The 21,056-nt window shown below is 49.2% G+C and overlaps 1 protein-coding gene across 4 annotated transcripts in view; it reads left to right on the top strand.

Annotated features, from left to right (window-relative positions):
* The window catches only part of LOC100119338 (neurogenic locus Notch protein), a 175,376-nt gene that overhangs the window by 125,008 nt on the left and 29,312 nt on the right, over positions 1-21,056 (top strand). For all 4 annotated transcript variants that reach the window (XM_031924496.2, XM_031924498.2, XM_031924497.2 and 1 more), the window contains 3 exons: positions 9,770-10,126; positions 11,939-12,094; positions 16,255-16,437. In XM_031924496.2, the coding sequence (XP_031780356.1) occupies positions 9,770-10,126; positions 11,939-12,094; positions 16,255-16,437 (696 nt within the window). The remainder of the gene's footprint in view (positions 1-9,769; positions 10,127-11,938; positions 12,095-16,254; positions 16,438-21,056) is intronic.

Here is a 21,056-nt window from a genome sequence, read left to right as displayed (position 1 = left end):
AAACGCTGAAAAATATTCCGCAGATATCGAGCTCACGCGCGTAGAAAAAAAATGGAGGCGCAGAAGAAGCTAGCTCGCGCGGGGAGAATTCTGAATAGCGAGGCGTCCAATGGGAGAAAAAGGAAGGGAGAGAGAGATCCGGCGTGCCTTTACGACGGCCGGCATGCGAAACAACCTGTTGATTGTCTTATACCTGTTGCACAAGGAGTCGGAGCTCGAGTCTCGCATACTTGCCTGGCTTCTGCAGCCTTTCTTCTTCTAGGCCCTCACCGGTAGCCTGTCTCGTTATGTGCCGCCGCCAGAGCTACTGCCGTAATACTCGTCTTCGAGAAAGAAAGAGAAGAGTGGAGAAGTTTAGTGTAGAGAGAGGCTTTCTTTCGGGAGCATCGTTGGACTTCTGAGTAAAGAAGCGGAGGATCGAAGATCGATCCCCGATGGCTAATTTATGCGGGAAGGAGGGGGGGGGGGTTTAATTCGATTTGGGTTGGGAGTGATAAATCGCTTTTGTTTCGCCCCGATTAGAGATATAAATTGAGGGGACGATGACTGGGGAGCTTTTAGCTCTGGCCCCTCCTCCTCCTTCATTAAACGCCGTCGCGAGCATTACCCATTCAAATTGCGCTTATCGAAAAGCTCGTAGGCGAGCACCGAGAGGAGCCCTTTTAAGGAGCCGAGGACTAGCAAACTCGTTCCTTCGGAACAAGAGAGACACACACACACACAGTCGTACGTGTGCAGCCGCAACGAGAAAGGGAGAGTTCGAATGCTCCCGGTGTATAACCTTTCCCTAAATTCTCCTCCCGTGTTTTTTGCCCTCGCGTGCGCGTCTCTCTCGATCTCGTTCGACCGCCTCCCCAGACCACTCCCAATTCACGAGAGATCTCCTCTCCGGCAACAGCAGCAACAGCAGCTCCTTCACGTCCGTCCGTCCGTCCATCCATCCATCCATCCGCTGTCCGTGAGTTGCGGCGGCCGCGTCGCTGTGCTTCTCTCTTTTTACGGCTCGTCTTTCTTTCTTTCTTTCTTCGCTGCCGACGCGAGGCTTTCTCTAATCACTGCGCGTGTGCAGCTTCGATAATGCTATTGCACCGCGCTGTGCGCGAGAGATATAAACCAGTTCTAGGATATATACGTATCGTACGTACGGCTGTTTGAATTTTCATTACCGTAAAATTGGTTCGGACTTTAAAACGCTGTAATGTCGAGGAGAAAGCATGTGATTTCCCGTAGAGGAGCCATCAAATCCGGAGCACTTATATATCCTCTCTGCGCATAGTTTCGTTTATTGATCGGGACAGAGACTCTCTCGGGTTTCTTCTGCATATCTCATCTCTCTAAGATAATGCGGAGAGTTGACGAAGGACACGACGCGACGCACTTTATAGAGCTGATGCGTGCGCGTCTGGGCATCTGGAGCCTCGCGTATCTCGTCGTCGTAGACTCTCTCTCTCTTTCTCTCGGTTTATCTAAAAAACGAGCTGAGATTTCCTGCCGCGGTGGTCTAAATACCGATAGCAGCGGAGCCTTTTCTTTTCTCATCGTCAGGACACTCGTAAACCTCGCTTCTCTAACCAACATTCCCGAGCGCATAATGTAATATTACATTATAACACAACAGGTTGCCCGAAAATTCCGGCAATTGCAGCGCGTCCTTGTGCAGATGTTCGCGCTGTCCCTCTCTCTCTCTCTCTCTCTCTCTCTCTCTCTCTCTCTCTCTCTCGCAGGCAAATAATTTTTTTCTCCTCTCCGCTCCCCCATGGCGTGCCTTGCGCGCGCGGGCCCCGTCGTCGGTGGTTTTTTCGGGACCGGAGAGAGAGGGACGTACACGAAAGGGAGAGAAGAGGCTTTAACTTAAAACCTTATAGGAAGAAGAAGGAGAGAGAGAGAGAGAGAGAGAGAGAGAGAGAGAGAGAGAGAGAAAGAGAGAGAGCCCGGCTGGCGATGCTTCTCCTCGCTTCGTCGAGCGACTGCTGACGCAGAGGCTCTCATTTTTCTCTCTCTCTCTCTCTCTCTCTCTCTCTCTCTCTCTCTCTCTCGCTTGTAGCATAAGCAGCGGTTTGTCGCGTCGCTGCTACTGTTTTGGGATCCTTGGTTCGGTCGATTTTTTAAAAATCACGTCACGTTCGCCACGAGAACTGCATTCTGCGATGCAAAAAATCCGCGCGACTTTCTCTCTCCCGCGGATATGTGTCACTCCGACGATGATCGGCAATTAGCGCGAGCGATCGTAAAAAAGACGCGCGAGAAGGAAAGTTCTGATCCTACTGCTCTGAATAATCGCGTATGCGCAAATAATCAGTCCAGAAGCCGAACGCTCGTGCAATTCGCAGAAACGAGAGCCACTCCATTATGCGCTCAAACACAGCGGCAGCAGCTCTTTCACATGTATGCACACGCCTATGCCTATACACTCATTATATTGCAAGATCGAGCGTGAATGGACGGGCGGGAGGTATACGGAGGCATGAGTCCTGTGCAGCAGCAGTCGCTGATCGATCTTGAATCGTGAAAGTAGGAAGCCCTCGTTATGCGCCGCCGCGAGTCTGCGCGCGCCGAAAAAGAACGGCTACAGTATACATATATGTACAACAAAGTACAAAAGAAGAGCGAGAGGGCGCGAGTATAATAAAAATTTATCAATCAGGAATCCCCGTTAATCGTCCGATTGACAGAGCAAAGATACACGGAATCGCCCCTAATCAATTTGTTTGCGCTCGCCTCCCCCTCGATCCACGCGTGCAAAACCGGGGGGCACACTTCTCTTCTCCCTCCAGCGTCGTCTACCTATATACCCGTACACACACATACACACAAAAGCCGAGTATCCCCGAAATGAGCGCCACTGGCGGCGGGCGACGTAGTCCGCGGCATGAGAATTTTCCCACAGTCCCTACCACCAGCAGCAACAGCAGCGGCAGTGGCAGCACTCGTGGCGGCGCGGCGCACACCGGGACTCGCGCGCGCGCGCGGGACGCACACCCGCTCTCTCTCCCTCTCTCTCTCTCTCTCTCTCTCTCTCTCTCGGCAACGTTGCCACACCTCTTGTGCGCCGAAGAGCGGCCGTATGGCAGCAGCAGCCGAGAGAGGAGTCTGCATCGGCCCGGAGAGAAAGAGATCGCACGTGCGCGCTGCGGAGCGACGCAGACGGAGATAGGCGTATTATGTACGGCTCTCTGTCTCTCTCTCTCTCTCTCTCTCTCTCTCTGTGTTGGGGGAAGAGGAGAGAGAGAGAGGGTGATGCGTTCAGGAAATTTTCGAACGGAACGCTCGCTTTTAGCGCCGAGTTATTTGTGTACTATATGCTGGAAACGACGCGTACGCGCGGCGTGAAAGGATGCAGCCGCGGGAGTTGCTATCTCCGGCGTGATTAATCTCGCTCGTGGGATTGACCGGGAGGCGCTGCGACACCTGGCGGGAATTTGAGGAGGCGTTTTTTTTCTAGTACCGGAAGGGTGGAATGTCGCGTACTAACGTACATTTTTGCCTCTCGCCATTCATCGCTCCTCATCTGTCGGCAACAAAAGTCACCCCAAGCCCCGAAATTAGCGCGCAGATCTCTGGCTTTCGCTCCGCAGGTGCGCGCTCACCTCGCGGCAAAGGCTAATGAAGCAATATCGCGGGTGTTGTATGCAGTCAAAACCAGTAGAGTGGCTTGATTACCGTCATTTCGCGCATATAAGGCCGGAAGAGAAGAGAAGAACGCGACACAAAGGGAGGAAGCGCGCGACGACGAAGCCGCAGGCATACGCCACTGGCGGCGACGGACATAGTTGCAAGCGTATATAGAACCATGTGAAAATCGGCAACGGGACTTCCTTCCCCCGCGAGAGATTGACCATAGTAACGAAGAGATCAGGAAGGGGTTGGTCAGTTCTGCGGTGGGTAAGTTATTCCGTGTGGGGTGTGTGTGACGCGGTGATTTTCGGGCTATTGTTTTAAACGCTCGCTCCTATGCAGGGTCATCCGTTTATGTATTTTTGAAGATTCATACTTAGAGAAGAAAGGGACGAGAATCCGGTTGAAATATTTGGACAGGTCTACGCGAGCCCGACGTTTTTACTAAAAGCACTTCAAATAACTCTCTCTCACTCTTGAAAATCTCCCAAGTCGCTTCCGCCTTAGCTCTTATTTATGCTCGCCATCCCAGAATTGATTCTCCATCTGCGCTATACCATAGCCGTTCGTATTGAATAATCACGCGAACGGTTTAATCGTTCAACAAGTGTCTACATAAATTGCCTGCGCAGCTCCTCGTGTTCATTAGCCCCATATACATGAATAATCATCCCGCGGGGGCGCCGACAAATCGCAATTACCCTCGTCGTTCTAAGGGAGAAAAAATCATACGCGCGCGTCTTGATTTATTAAGCACCAGTTGCTCGCTCGCCCACGCGCGCATTCGTCTTCTCTTCATTAGACCAGTTCACCCTTCGACACGTACTTCCGAGAGACGCAGCTCTCTTTCTCAGGCGGCCGCACATGGGACATTCGTCTTGTACCAATTTAGAAACGCTGTTAATTATTCATCCTGTGTAATCATTATCGGAAGCTACTTGAAAATCAAGATGTGCTTTCCCACATAAACACACGCGCGGCCCTTCTCTTCAATTCGCTCTTAACGGGCTTTTCATTGGCTCGCTTCATCTCCGCGCAAACACTTGTGGGAGAGGAGAACGATTCCACGTATTATGGAGGCTCGAAATCGAAACGACATGAAGAAGTACAAAGTGCAGCTGGGGATCGGCGTAATATAAAGCGGAAAATACACAACAAGTTCCTTCTTCTTTCCTTGGAATAGGTAGAAGGGAGAGCGCGTGTGGGAAACACACAAGTGTATGGGGAGGGAGAGCGTAGGTGGACCGTTTTGTAGCGTGGAGTTTCTTCTTTTCGGAGGGAGCGCGCTTGGCCTACTGATGCTGCCGTTGTATACCTGAGTACCGGGGAATAATGGCTTCGATATCACCTGTCGGTTTTTTTTTCGCTGTGTATAGTTTTGGGATTTTTTGGAAAATCGTTCCCTGATATTGACTCGGATCTTCACATCGATTTCATACTTTCAAAAATTTATCGTCATTGCTTTTATTTTACCAAATATACCTTTCATCTCTTATTCTTCCCATCTCTAAACGAAGAGAACATCGCGCGGGCGCCTCATTGATGACTACTAGTCCGCATACACGCAGGACTTTGGCGCCTTCTTCTTCTTGCGAAATCGGATACGTGGGAACAGAAGATTTCGGGGTCCCGCGCGAGTGACGGGTTTCACGAACTCTCTCGCTATAATTATTGCCTCTCGAACACACACTGAATACATGCGCGATCGAGGAATCTCTCTCTCCAGACGGCGCAGAAACGTTTTGTGCGTACACATACACTCACACGCACGCTGTAATTTAACGCCTTCTTTTTCGTCTATAAATGTCATTATTTTCCCCAGCGAAATAATAAATAGTCTGATTGAGGGGTTCGCGCTTTTAAGCTCTTGATGAATATAACGCCGTGTCCTTCTTCCCTCTATCGCTCGAAAAAGGTCAGAGTTTCATAAATAATGGCTTTTCGGTACAGTCATCGATCTTAATTCTTAATTACCGCCCTTCGCGGACAGAGAGAGAGAGAGAGAGAGAGAGAGAGAGAGGAACGAGAACAAAGAGCTAGTGTGGCGATCGACTTTTATCAACGTCATTCAATGCTGTAATCGATTTTTAAGCGCAAAAACCGATGAAGTCGTCGTCTTCGTCGCGCTCGGGCGGACTTTTCGCGAGCGTGTACAAAAACGCGCGACCAATCGCCGGGCAAATATGTGCAGAAGAGCGAGAGGACGGCTTTGTTCGCCGATATTAACGGGAATCGATTCGTCCTGCTGCTCCTTTCTTGGCTCTTCCCGAGATGCACGTCACTTCCTTCGGCTTTTCTTTGTTTCAATTCTTATACACTCTGGGAAGGTGGTTGACACTTCTTTATTTTTTGATAACGTCCAATTAACATCCACGTCACTCGATTCAGGATAGCGCGCAGCGATTCCCAGAAGATTTCATACACTGCACTCGGGTCTCGATCCGCACGTACGTATCAGCGCGCGTGATCTCTCCTATGCAGCCGAGACTTTTCTTCCCGCTCGGGTCACGTCCCTTACGCCGGCACAAAAGCTTATACGCCCGAAAAAGGGACGTGTATAAGAAAGATTTCGATGCGGCCCGCGTAATAAGGCGCCGCGCATGAAAATCCCAAGGCGTCATAATCCTCCTTCATGGTCCCACGCTACGTATAGCACCAGGTGATTTTTCGTGCTCGTGTGTTTGTGTAACGCGAGAACCGCTGATGTGTATTTCGCGAGCTTCCTCTTCGCGCCGGGATTTTGGATATATACTGTTTACAGGTGTGTGTGTGTGTGTGTGTATGTGTGTGAAAGGAAGCATACATGTATCTATATGCGCTGCATCGATTGTTCGAACGATTATATCGAATCGAGCGCTGCAGTCAATCACTCGCGCCCTCCTTTAACGCGGATTCTCTCACATTACACGTGGAAACTCCATCATTACGCCAAGCCGGCCCGCACGAAAATTTACAGTTAGCTCGCGGAAAGCACACTAAATCTCGCGGAATCAGCATAAGCCGCCGCACGCTCGGCCATAACTCATAAAACAGTAATGTAATGCGCGCGCCCGCGCGCGTTATCGACCTAATGATTCCGTGCATACATATAAATGTATAGACGTACATAGCGAGGCACGATTTCAGAGTCAATAATATACTCGCTCGAGATTTGCCAATGTGTATCCGTATGGAACACGTGGATGTTTGTGTTTAAGAAAGAAAACGTTTTCGTCTGTGTCGTGCCGATATAGACTTGGGATTATGCTTGCAGTGCAGAGATCGCGTGAGAAAACCAGGCGATGCTCGAGCTTTTTGTTCGAGGCTCCTTCCACGCCGGCTTTTCGTTCACGTCTGCTCGAGAATCTCTGCATTCGATAGAGAAGCGAAAATTTAGCTGGAAAAAATCGTTAACGAATAAGTTCTTTGTCCCTGCGATACTTCTTCCAACGAGGTACAGCCTCTTAACTCTTCCATCCCGACCAAGAAAGGGGTACATAAGAGAGAGAAAGAGAGAGAGAGAGAGAAAGAGAGACTCTTCTCTCTCGCGCGGGTATACACACGTAAGACCAAGTTTGGAGCGCGGAGCAGTGCCGGCGGCTTAATAGATGCAAGCAGGAAGTCCGACATTGGCTTAATACGGAAGTTCCCTCTCCTCGCGGGCAAGAGGCCCTCCGCACCTATAACTCCGTACGAAATGGCCTTTCCGCGTGATTATTCCGGGGAGAGCGAACCGAGGAATCCGCGAGTTCCTCGGCTATGCACACTCGATAAGGGCGATCGTTCGATCGTACGTTTCTCTATCGATTCGCTCGCTCGATGTGTACTGCAGCTTTGCGTTCGATTTTTTTTACTTGATACCAGCTCGAATTATTTCTCAAAGCACGCGCAATCTCGTGGTATCGCGATAATGGCTCCAGAATTAAAAAACCCGTTCACACGCGTTTCGATTCTAAAAATACGCTCGCTAAAATCAGAGCGAGTGTATCCGATTCGGCAAAACATCCCGAATTTTTTCTCACACTATTCTCTCGCTCTCTCTCTCTCTCTCTCTCTCTCTCTCTCTCTCTCTCTCTCTCTCTCTCTCTCTCTCTCTACTTCTGGCGGAAGTAGCCAACCAACACACAGACACAGTCGTATAGATTATCTTTCGGCGTCGATTTTTCGTTTCCCACGTGGTGTGGCGCCGTTATCGCGCTGCGTCGTTAAAGAGCGCGTTAAAGGCCCGTATCTGTGTACACCTCTCTCTCTCTCGTGCGCTCGCGCAACTGTTATCATGGCTGGTTTCGCCTCTCTTTGCGGTCAGGCGGCTTCCTCTTGGACTATAATGTGCGCGCTCGCGATGTGTGCTCCGCTCTGGTATCGAGGAGGAACCTTGTCAGCCTCCGGCTCACGAGAGAGACTTCTTTTCCCGTCGTTTTATTTTTTTGGCTAGTGAAATTCAATAATAGGTATGCGATCGCATCAGGTATAACCTAGGGTCGCTGTTATCGGCGGAAATGCAGCGCGAGCGATAACTAATTTCTTCTCAATAAGCGAGCTTATCTCAATCGGTACTCAATTACCCAAGGGCTTTTGCGAAACGTCATTCCGACATCGTCATCGTCCCGCGGAACCATACCGAATCCAGCCGAATGACAGCATTATAGATTCCCACCGTTTTTCCTCCCGGCAGACCGCACGAAATCTTCCACCGCCGACGCACTTTTTTATCAAAAAAAAAGAACCAACAATGGCGGCTAATTCTCGCTCCATTCTTTCCAAATTGAGCGGCCTCCTAATGCTCACCACGCCGGAATCGGCTTCGCTACGCCAGTTTTGTCACCCGCGGCCGCACGAAAAAAACAGGCAGAAACTCGTCTTTTATCTCTGCGGTTTCCTCCTCCGGCGTCTTTTTTTCTTTTTGTCCGTTGCTCTATTGTAACTCTCTCGATACAAGTATAACGTATAGGCTAGAATGTATAAGGTCGAGTCGATCCCGTGGCTAATCGATCGACAGCGCGGGAGATTCAAATTGACTCGCGAAGCGCCGATAATCGGAGGTGATCGACTCTTCAGGTGCAACGATCTGGTATATCTTTCTAAAACTATAAGTGCAATGCCCTTTGTCTCGGCTAAACTTTGACGGATCGATCGAGAGATCCCTTCCATTTCCACGAAGCTGACTATGGCGTTTTTCACGGCCGTTCCGCGCTTATGGTGATTCTTTTTTCGCGCGAGGGTGCAGGAATGCGGTTTTCTCTCCTCTTGTATACTCCTCCTCTCTTTCTCTCTTGATATTTGACATAGCTTCTCTCTCCGCGCTTTTGTTCGCTGTTTTTTGCCGCAGCACAGCGCAGCGCCTCGTCACGGTTAATTTAGTTGTTGATTGAAGCGCGGACACAGTCTCTTCGGAAAAAGCGCCGTCGGAGATTCAGCGTTTACTTTGAGAGCGCGAAGAGTCTGCGATGTATAAAAAATAAATAGAAGCGGACTACTCGATCGACGTCCCGAGATGTGACTGACTGTATACGATTCGTCTTTATAACCGTCATAACCATTATAATCCAGTGCGTAATCCGACGTAACGAGGTGGTCCCATCAGTGCGCGGACCTCATCTTTCTCTCTGTCGTTATCTCTCTTCTCTACACACACGTCTCTCTTTGTCTTTGTCGCAGAGCTGTTGCAGCGATAAATATAAGCCAAAGGCACATACGTGCGCGTAGTGTGTCAATGCAGTGTATGAGATTTTAAATCCGGCTATTTTAGGTAGACATCGCCAATGATGGGCTCAACAAACCATTCCAGCGCGTACGAGTCGTATAACAAATGAAGCCAATCAGTCTCTCTCTCCTCCGTACTTTTCCTCCAAGAGGGTATTGAATTCCCTCGAGAAGAAGCGACGAGTCTCGCGACTACTCGTTAGCGCCCTGCATCGGATTCATTGAATAATGGCTTTATTACCAATTACCAATGCTCACGTCTTCCATTACGTGATGATTAGACTTCGCGATGGACAGCCGAGTAGTCCATAGCAACACACACGTACTGAGAGCTACCCGATGAAAACATCATCGGGATATTATAAATCACAGCCGATCGATCGATACCTTACGTTATATATACTACTCGCCACATCATTATCAATCCGCAATGTACACACATCCAATAAAACAACCCCATCTCTTGTTCCAGGCTTTGAAGGCGAAAACTGCGAGGAGAACATCGACGACTGCATAGGCAACCTCTGCCAAAACGGAGCGACCTGCATCGACAGGGTGAACGAGTACTCGTGCCTGTGTCCACCTGCGTTCACCGGTACCCAGTGCGAGCACGACGTCGACGAGTGTTCCGTCAGGCCGTCGCTCTGCTACAACGGCGCTACCTGTACCAACAGCCACGGAAGCTACTCCTGCATATGCGTCAACGGCTGGACGGGACCTGATTGCAGTGTCAACATCGACGATTGCGCCGGAGCTGCCTGCTTCAACGGGGCGACCTGCATCGATAGGGTGGGAAGCTTCTTCTGCCAGTGCACGCCTGGAAAGACCGGTAAGTGTTTGTACACGCGAATTAATTGGATAACCGCGGTGGTTTTTTTTCTTGTCGAAAATGCACTTCTACGCTGTGTATTATACCTTCTTACACTGACCTGATTAGATCGAAAGCGTAGCGTCACGTTTTCCCACGACGAGTCTCTCTTTTTTAAAATCCAGTTAAATCGAGCTATTTCGTAACGTTGCGCGACGATAAATTACGTTAATTATGTCGCGTGCGCTCGTCAACGCTTAACGATCTCGAAAAAGCCCCGACGACGCTGCTGCTGCACACACGTGTGCGAGGATGTGTATAAAAATAAAAGAAAAGAGCAAATATCTCTCTCTCTCTCTCTCTCTCTCTCTCGATTAATGCAAGGTCAGTCCTACGCTCGCGTTTAAAAACCTCAAGATTCCCCGGCGTACATGCATACCTCCTCGCGCGCGCGCAGCTGCGCCGTCGGGAATACACATACGCATACCTATACGTATAAAGCAACACGTGTACACACTCACGCGCGCCGTAATCGGCGATCGCTAATCGAACTCGCGGCGTTTTTCGCCGCTCGCGAGCGGACGACCAAAGGAAAATCGCTAAAGAAGGGCCGTTTTCTCTCGAGCCGCGATAAACTATTAATCATGCCGACCTTTACGCGCCGCGCGGTTTCTTGTCCGTGTATGCGTTTCGGCGCACTACTTTATACGATGGAAAAAAAAAAGAATCGCAGCTGCGGTTGCCGCCTTTGAATCGCTGCGGGAAACTCAATTCGATTCCAGTCGAGCGATAGGAAAATTATATGGAACCGTCTTTGATGCGAGAAGAGTACATACGTATGCTAATGAGTTTTCGCTAATGTGCGGTACATACTCATTGAGTATAAGGGACGAATTTGAGAAAGAGAGTATAAGGATAATAAGAGCCGTGCACCGCGGTATAACGGGTAACGCCGAAAATCGGTAGCCGGTGTAGGTACTTGGTATATCTCGCGAAACAAGATGCACACGACGATATAAATATATCCGCGGCTCGAGAGCTATCGAGAGTCGAGGTCGAGCAGGTGCAGCTCACGCGATGTTATATAGTCGTCGTCGTCGTCTGGTACGTACTCGATAACGAGAGGGAAAGAGACGAAGCATTGATAACCGGATTTTTCGCGTGCGCGTGTATATGGTTCGACGAGATTTATCCTCTCCGACTCGTTTATTGCTCTCTTTTTCTCCTTTTGGGCGCTCGTGAATTTTAATGGAGAGAGCTACCGCCGCCGCGCAATTTTCGAGAAAGCGTTTAAGCAGCCGCGGATGAATATTCACCGGGAAGCGCCGATTTTAATAAGAGGAGGGTTATGCGCGCATTTTTCGGGTCGGTCCGCGCGTGGATATTTTTGCGCTTTTTGCCGAGATGGGTAATGAGGCCTTGATATGGTCGATATACACCGCGGGAGTAATTTCGAGTTGATTAAAAATTCTCTACTGCGTCTTCGAGCGATGAAAGCATTTTGTGTGTGTGTGTGTGTGCGTGTATAAAGAGACAAAGGCCGCGCGTGGCTAGAAAGATGAAATCGCTCGCAAGCGCGGATCATACAATCAGCCGCGGCTTTCGCACGGCTATAAAACAAAAGCCTGGCCCCCAAGATGGACATCATTAAGGGGGTCGAGAGCAGCAGCAGCATCGACAACCTGTGTGAGAGAGAGAAAGAGGAAATATATGGCGCTGCTGCTCGCGTAATTGCACCCGCTGCTGCTGCTGACGAACAGCGTGCACACTTTCGTTTTTAGTTGAAATTGCTTCTCGTGGAAAATTCTTAAAATTCTTCTCCATCGTTTGCAGGTCTGCTCTGCCATCTGGACGACGCCTGTACGTCGAATCCCTGCCACCAGGATGCCGTCTGCGATACCAGCCCGATCAACGGCTCGTTCACGTGCTCCTGTACCAGCGGCTACCGTGGAATCGACTGCTCCGAGGACATCGACGAGTGCAAACAAGGTAAGATCCCCCCCCCCCACCCTATATAAGCTTTATCTGATTCAATGTCATCACGAATTAATTCATCGAGCCAAGTGTCTAATATTCTAATTCGTTGGTATACCCGCTGCCGCGCTGGAGCCGAGGAAGGTTTATTACACAAGAGCCGGAGAGTCTCGATCGATAAATCGATATTAATGACCTGCCCCTACTGCGCGATCTCACGGAGACAAACCCGGGCTTCTGCTGCTGCGTTTTGATTAATGAGGGGACAGCGCCGCTTTAAATCACTGCGTGTGTGTACGGGTTTTCGTCGATACCCACTGATACACGAACCTGCGCAGCCGCTATATAGATTTCGTCGGGGCAGAGCGAGGAGAATTGTGTTTTGTAATAATTGAGATGAATTTACTAATTAGCCGAGCGAGCGTCCGCTTCTTGCTTTATTCATACGCGCGATTAACATACTACGTTTGTTAATTATGCCGTTATTAAAATCCATGCCTCGGCGATCGCTCATCCGGTGCAGCATCGCATAAAGAATCGTATCCCATGTATACATTATCATTACGTCACGAATAAACCGCTGCATTCCAGCCGATTGAAATCGGCCGAAAAGCCGCGCGTTTCCGACCCGTTAATTGTCGGCTATTCCCAAAAGCGTGTGGGAAAGCGTTCTCGGGGTTTCGCAAGCTGCTGCGCCACGGCGGCAAATTGAAAAGTCGCGCGCGCCGTGCGCGGAAAGATCGATCGCCGAGATCGAATTATAAGCCGCCCGAGGACGGATCGCGAGAGATGCGACGACTTCTCCGCTGGTGTGCTGCGCTTCTCATTCTTCTCTCCTCTGGGATTGACTGCCGCATCACGAGCTAGCCCCGGGATGATCACGAGGACGCTCTGAGATATTCAAATTCGAAGTGGAGAAAATTGCAGGAAGTTTTTGTCGCTCGAATTATACCCGGCTTTCTTGGGATTTATAGACGGCGTTGTGGATTCGTGGCTCGACGATTATACCGAAGCTCTTAATGTCTATATTCGTTTGACAGCCGATGGATTTATACGCGCTGACCGCATCCCTTCGGCCAATCAATCAAATTTTTACCTCGTTTTACGCGCTTTTCATGGCTAATGTTTCAATCCGGCGCGCGGCTTTGAAATTGAAACTAATCGGCCAGTCGTTATAATATACCGATCTCCTCGTCGATTTTTTCTCTCAACCGACGAAATTTACGACGCATTAAGGTACCGCGCGGGCTCTTTACGCCTTATAAAATAAAGCATAAATTAAGCCCTGAAAGTTTGTATAATCCGATAGCTAAGTTCAATGCCGTACTTAAAACGGTCAAAGCAAAAAAAAAACTCGCTAATTAAAACCACCAACCCCATAAATCTCTCGCGTGTGCGAGTACGCGTATGCACATCGAATCCCTGCGCCGTATAACGATCTCGTTTAATCTCTAAGCCCTCGCCGCGTAATCAAAGAAGAGTCAAAACAAAATCCTTCGCGCAATTAATGAGCGATACCCGGTCTCGAATTAATATCCGAGGCGTGGAGATGTATACCGCGAACGCGACACAAAGGAAGGAGATGCGCTTCTGATTATTAATGAAGTGTCTTTGTCTCTCGCAGCGGTTAATGCACGCGCGCGCGCGAGCCCCCGCGGACTTATTTATCGTGTGCTGCCGCTGCGAGCGAGGTACATTATGAGCGAGAACCGTTAGAAAAGTCGCCTTTGTTTGCTCGCATCAGGGATTTTAATGCAATCGTTAAGGGCATGATGGGTGGGGTTTCGTGTTTTATCGTTTTTGAATTCTCGAGCTCGAGATTTTATTTTTCGTCTATACACGTGTTTTTTAAATACCTACTACACACGAGTTTATAGATAAGTATCGCGAGCTGATACAACCCTTCCGGCTGTGCTCGTGGGTATAACAGGTGTTTTCACGTCTCCGACAGTGATAAACTGTCGCGTCTATGGACCGCCAGGAAAAGCCGGTACCGATTCCGGACGATAAACCCACGGACGGACTAGAAGTCCTATATATTATAATACGAGAGCATCTGGCTAATAAGCCGGAGGAAACGTCGAGTGAGTTATGTACACGTGAGAGGATAATTTTTCGAAAATTTATAATATCGATCCGCGTGATCTATAGGCCGCGATTCGACGTGATTCATATCTCCGGGACAAAAATGTTATTATACGTAATGCAGTGAGACATCGATAAGCATTAGCGAAATTAGCGCACAACGTTTTCGCGCACATTACGTCTTCCTTCGGGGCGATGTAGATCGCGGATAAGGAACCAGAAGTACGCATGCGCAACCACCAGCGAGGATTAGAGCTATTACACGCCGTCTCGCCGACGGGCGCAATTATCGTACGCCCAGAAAATTATGGCGAATTCTTCTTCTTCTTCTTCGCTGCCGAGTCGGATGAGTTCTCTCCGTTGCGCTGTGTATAACATCGGAGTCACAATGGGTTTTAATTATAACACTTCTCAGGGAGTTAAATCCGAGAAGGTTTCACTTAATTATTCAATCTGGGAGGCTGAGACTTTCTCCTTCCATACGTGATAGCGTCTAATGGGATCGGTCTTGTGATTGCAATTTCTGCGAGGGTATGTACACCTTTCGCGTCTACGTATAAACACGTTTGTTTGTCGTAAAAACGTTAATTCTGTTAATCGGAAACTTTCTATATTCTAATCTCTATCTGAAGTAGTTCAGTGACTTTATTAACGCTACCATACACTGTACATTTTCCCGATGCCTCGAGGCTCAGAATCAAAGTTCAACAATCAACTTTACTGCGCCAACGAATTCATCGAGAACTATAGATATATCCGTTCTTGCCCAACAGACACGTACACCTGGCAATCCGACACCGCGCTCTGCTACCGTTCGACTATGCGCGCGATATTTCGAAAACAGAGAGCGCCCCGAAAAATCCTCCGCAGGGCCGAACTTTCTACCTGCAGAGGTACAGCTCACACAAAGGTACATTGTCGGGAGAAATTCGGCGGGCGAGTAAGCCGATACTCCTGGGTCGCCTCCACCGAAGGCAGACTGCTACCTGCAGTTCGCTCAAGGTGTGCTGCTGCTGCAGCGTGTCGTCTTACGGTCGGTGTCTGGGAAGATTGTAGTATGAAGTATATAGGAATTGAATTTGGCTCGGAACATGGTTTATCGAATCACTTCATTAGCCGGATACAATAAGATATTCTGAAAAAAGTAACGATACCATCGCTCATACGTATGCATTAAGACGCGTTAGCATAGCTTGTAGTACACACAAGACAAAGCAGCACAGAGAGTCGAGCGCCGAAAGAAGCATCTCCCGAGGAATGTCTAGTCTCTCGTCGCATAATTATCCCTCGGCATTTATACACAGCGACGCGTGCGCAGCTGTTCTCTCTTTCTCTCTCTCAAGGCTGTCGAAGGGCGGCTGGATGCCGGCGTTGTGTCTTATTCCGCGAGGCGATAATTGTACACGGGCGACAAAACGCTTTTATCTCTCGCGATATATGACGTCAGTGTCGAGGGATGCAAGTGTGTTTGTACGAATCTAGTCGTCAATCTCGGCTCGTTGAGGTCGTCCGGCTGAGAATTCGCCAATTAAGGTAGTTTATTATGCATTTGTCTTCTTCAAGAGCTGTTCATTCCGCGCACGTTGCGGCCGTTTCGGCTTCATATAATCCATAAATGCAAATCTCCGCTGTACACAAACCGCAATTCCGGCAATTACAGACGCCTAATACACCGCTCGACCTCCCGACCGAATTAAAGGTGCGTACACACGAGAAGTCGATAATTGCGGGCGAGAGCAGAGCCTCTATACACGTATATACATCTCTCTCCTCGAGAATTCCCGAGTGAAAGTATCGGCTCCGGTGAGGCTCGTTCTCATCAGCTGCTGCTGCTGCTGCTGCTCGGTCAACTCGAGAGCACATACACACACAGAGAGCAGTGTCGGCTTGAGGTCGATCGATAGAAAGTCAGCCTCCGCCGCCGTACACGTGGGAAAAATCATGCGCTGCACACAGGCCTCCGCCTTTCAGCGACTGCTCTCTCGCGCTCACGTCCGATCGGAATCGGAAACGTAAACATCGTTAGCGCGGAAAACTTTATATAGACCATATATGCACGAATTTATTTTACAACCTCGATCTGCTTTCAGGTTCACCGTGCGAGCACGACGGCATCTGCGTCAACACGCCCGGCTCGTTCGCCTGCAACTGCACGCAAGGTTTCACCGGGCCGAGATGCGAGACCAACGTCAACGAGTGCGAGTCACATCCCTGCAGAAACGACGGATCCTGCCTCGACGATCCTGGAACGTTCAGATGCGTCTGCATGCCTGGTACGTAGAGCATTTTTTATTTATATGTGTGCTGTATATCCCCGACGAGATGTATGTCGTATGCGACAAAGGGAAACCCAATAGCCTCTGATATAACTCACTCTCTCTGGCAACATACGGCGAGTGTCGACGGTAAATTCTTCCGAGATGACAACCGCGCTCGCGCGAAACTAGTTTATTCCCCCGCTCTTTTAATTGTTTGACGCGTACATGAGGAAAACGCCCCTACCCGTCGTCTCGTTGCCGACTCCGGGAAATCGCAGGAGATGCTTATCTGCGAGCTTATAAGTGAAAGTTTCCTGCTGCTCGCGATTTTCCTTTTTTCTTTACTTTATGTCGATGACCGTCTTATCAGAGAGTCTTCCGCGTATCGGAAAACGTTTGTCCCCTTTTCGAGAACGACCCCGTGCTGAGCAGTCGCGAGAGTAAACGTATACGGCATCAATTACCGTGATTTCACCGGAATTTATCGCGTCGCAGCGACCGCCTCACCCCGCGCGATCCTTTCTAATTCGGAATTTCGTAAGGCTTTTTTGTTCTTCCTGTGTACCGCGTGCTATATCGACTCTCGCTTCGAGCTATTCCCCGTATATAAACGCGGCTATATTATATGGAATGATTCAATCGAAGCGGATGGAAATTTATAGATTTGCATAAATCAGCGAAACGCGACTGTAGGCTCCCGCCAACGAGATAAGAGCCATCTGTTGCCGAGAAGGCAACCGACGTGTCTCGGTCTCATATTTCGCGAATGCCGCTATCATATTTTATACCCTTCCCTCCTTCTTCTCTCCTTTCACTTCTTCCGAGGAGGTACCAAGAGACTCGCTCTCTCTCTCTCTCTCTCGCGTGTTTTTTCGCTCGACAACACCCTGTACTCCGGCTTCTTACACGCTTTGCTGGACTTCCTGTTTTATCTCGGGGTATTTCGGGTGGTCCTCTCCAGAGAGATGATAATTCCGAGTGTTTTGCTGTAAGCTTTTTGTCATGGCTAATCGTCGGAGCTTAATCAAAAGCGGAGAGAGAGAGGGAAAGGTAACAAATGTGAAGAGGAAGCTTCTTCGTGGCTCTTTTGAAGCACGTCCCGTAAAAGGATCCTAAGAGCTTCGAAGAAAGAGAATATTATGCAGGATTGCACAGGTGCTGTCTATAGAGAGAGAGGAACCTGCGAGGATATTAGCTCTTTGTGAAAAGCTATATTCTCGGGGAATCGATCCGTGTCCTCCGAGGGATGAGCTTCAAAATTCAAACGAGCTGCAACTCGGCTTGGTGTGAACGAACTCGCACCCGATAACCATCGCGCGCGCGCGCGCGCGCGCGTATCCTCCTACGCGCCTGTCATCACACGGCTGCGCAGCTAAGCTTCCCTGCAACACGACGCTTATACGCTTTTTGAATATAAATCGCAGAAGAAGCTCGAGAACGAGACATCTTCATGAAACTCGCTGCAGCCTATGAAATATCGCCGAAGATGTGTAGATTATTACAGCCTTGTATTGTCCGTGCAAGGACAATGGCCAGCTTTTTTTCGGCTGTTCTTCTCGTTACGCTCGATTTTTCCCTGTTCCGTGTACCACATAGCCCCTCGCGCAGGGAAGAATATGGACCGAGATGCTTATCTCGGGAGGCTACTGGATTTTTTTTCTGTGCGGAAAAAATATCCTTTCTCAGATATTTTAATTGAAGTCGCGAAGGAGAAAACGCACACAGGCAAAGTTCAGCGACCCATCGCTGCTTGATATTCCTCTCGGCGGAATTCAATATTCCAAAACGTCGATGACTGGGACACATACTCAGCGGGGGATTATAAGCTCGGATAGGCTGCATATACGGCATGTCGTCGTCCTTCGAGGGCATGCTCGCTCGGCTCCTTACCATAAATACGTACAACCTCTTTCTCTCTCTCTCTCTCTCTCTCTCTCTCTCTCTCTCTCTCTCTCTCTCTCTCTCTCTCTCTCTCTTCGTATACAGCAGAGAGCTCGAGAAAGATTCCTATCGGCATTACCCTATACACACGCCTCGAAGAAGAGGAGCTCGTATGTATGTGTGTGTGTGTGTCCTTATCTCGCGGATGATCTTTCCTCGCGGCTCTCTCTACCCGTTCGCTTTATCCGGCTCCATCTAACCATCCATGTGTGTATATGTGTGTGGACTCCTTCCCTCTTCTTCGTACCTCGTTTGGGTAGCCTTTATACTCTCGCTCTCTCGTGGCTTCCCTTTTTTCGCGCTCCTTCGCTCTCTGTGTCGTTCGAGAGTGCATCCCCTCGTTTTGCCAGTGTGTTCCTCTTTTTTTCTTCTCTCGAGCTTCGGGTATACAGTCGGTTTACCGAATTTTTTATTCTCTCTCTCTCTCTCGGGAGATTCACCAAAAAACGAGACCAGATCGGTAGCTGCTGATTGCGCGTTATACGCGACTTTCGTAGAATAAGGCGCGGTCACGTTTCTATCTCGCTCCCTCGTCTCTCCCTCGTCTCTCTCTCTCTCTCTCTCTCTCTCTCTCTCTCTCTCTCTCTCTCTCTCTCTCTCGGCACGTGTGAGGTTTTACACGTGTGTGGATTTTCGGTACGTGCCCTGCATTCGCGTTTATGCATTTCAGTGCGTGGGCTCGATGACGATCTTCAGACGCAGAACTCATCTTGTTCCCAGAAATTCGACTGCAGGAAGATTTTCAGCCCTGATTAATTAAACAACAAGCCCTCGTCGACGCCCGTAAAATCATTCATATTCGCCCTGGAAAAACTCCCGTGTTCCAACTCACTCGCAGCATGGCGTCGCTCACAATGTAGTATATACACACAAACATACACGACACCGGGACGCGCAAAATCACACCATCTTCATCTCTCGTGAGTGCATATGCAAAGTGCGTAAGCGCAGCTCGCTTACGTTCTCAATATGCGGCTGTACTCTCAGGCGCCATTTATACGCGCCGCTGCCGAGGCGCACAATGGGGAGCTCTATTTATGCGCTTGCGCGCGAGCACGTCGTGTACATTACAGCCGCCCTCGACTTTATTACGCGGAGATTGCTTTTGCGGTGGAGGTCTTCCTCGTTCCTTTTATTATTTTATATTAAATCACGCATCTCTCGATAATGCGATATTCTTCGAAGGTAAGGCAAAAAACGCCGCGCGCGCTCCGATTTCTCGCCGAATCGACACACAGTCGGCTCCTCGTCTGCGGTCTCTCTGTGTCTGTATAGCTATATGCAGTGAGAGGTAGGGCGGAGGGAACCGCGCCGTGGAGAGAGAGAGAGAAAACCTCGAGATAAATAACGTCCCACGACAGGACAATGTGTCTGTGGTGTCTCTCTCCCGCTCTTTTTCTCTCTCTCTCTCTCTCTCTCTCCCTCTCTCTCTCTCGTCTCTCGTTCGAGCCTCTCTCGGATATAGGCGTTGCTGCATTACGGTCTCGCTGTGTGTCCCTTTTTTCAAAAAAATTATGCCTCCTCTTTTTGCACCGATGCTTTTATTTTTCGCCAAAGCGACTTTTCGCTAATGACGCTCTACTCTACATATTTCGTAGAATTATTATTATCGGAGCTGCGTCTATTAACGTAATTTGTTACAAAAAAAAAACTAACGCAGCGGCACACGTGATCGTGTCGAAAAAACGCTTCAAAGCTAGTGGGCGGGTAAAAAAAGAGAAGCGCCTAAAAATTCGGACATTAAAATACCAGAGAGGAAGAAAGAGCGCATTTGTATGCCTCGGCGCGCCGTCGAGAAAATTAGTCGTTTTCACGGTTCGGGGCGGACTTTTGAAGAGGGACGACGTCTATACGCTAGGCTGAAAAAATAGCTCTACGTGTTCGGAGATTGATAATTCGTTGGAGGAGCTTATACGTGAGAAAAAGTTTTTTTTTGGGAAGGAGGCGAAGGGAAGTAACTACTGTGGGTATCAGGAACGAGAAAAACGGTAGTTGCCTGCGTCATGTGTTTGAAAATATTTTTAAAAATAACGGAGCCGAACAAAAGAGCGGTTTTGATACACTTTTCGGGCTTATCTCGCGACGGTCAATTCATGAAAAGCCTATGATCGATCGACGTCGCGCGACAAAAAGAAGCTGTAAGAGGTGACGGGTCGATTATCTCCATCACCATGTGGTAGAGCCACTTGTCGGATTTCCGATGTCCGGGAGAGCGATCGAGCTCAGAGAAAAATATTTTCCGAGATAACGAATCACGTTCACTGCGCGTAGATGACGAGCCAGTAAGCAATCGCCTCGATATACAATACCGAAAAGGCAATACCAGAAGCCCCGAGCACGTAATTTTCAATTACCCACTCGCACACACTCGAGAGGAGACTCTCCGGCGTGTCGAATCGGCAGCTTATATTCCCGCGATAATCGAAAGCTCCTCCTACCCGCGAAACGGGATCGTCTTGTTAGCGAGTTTACTTTTTAATTACGATCGCGTTCTTTGGCTTTAAATGGCCAGCTCCCGACGCAATTAACCACGCCTTATATTCTCTCTCTCGCCTTTTTCATTTTCGCCCGCCACAGATAACGATGAATCGCCGAGTCGTTTCTTGCGCCGAATTCATTTTTTCCCCTTACGTATACGCACTCGCTGTGCAAATAAAGATCCGAGCGTGACGAATCGGGACGGATGCCTTTCT

This window comes from Nasonia vitripennis, chromosome 2 (assembly GCF_009193385.2).
Source record: "Nasonia vitripennis strain AsymCx chromosome 2, Nvit_psr_1.1, whole genome shotgun sequence".
Taxonomy (NCBI): domain Eukaryota; kingdom Metazoa; phylum Arthropoda; class Insecta; order Hymenoptera; family Pteromalidae; genus Nasonia; species Nasonia vitripennis.
Note: the sequence above shows the minus strand (reverse complement) of the source record. Positions and strands in the feature narration are given on the sequence as shown.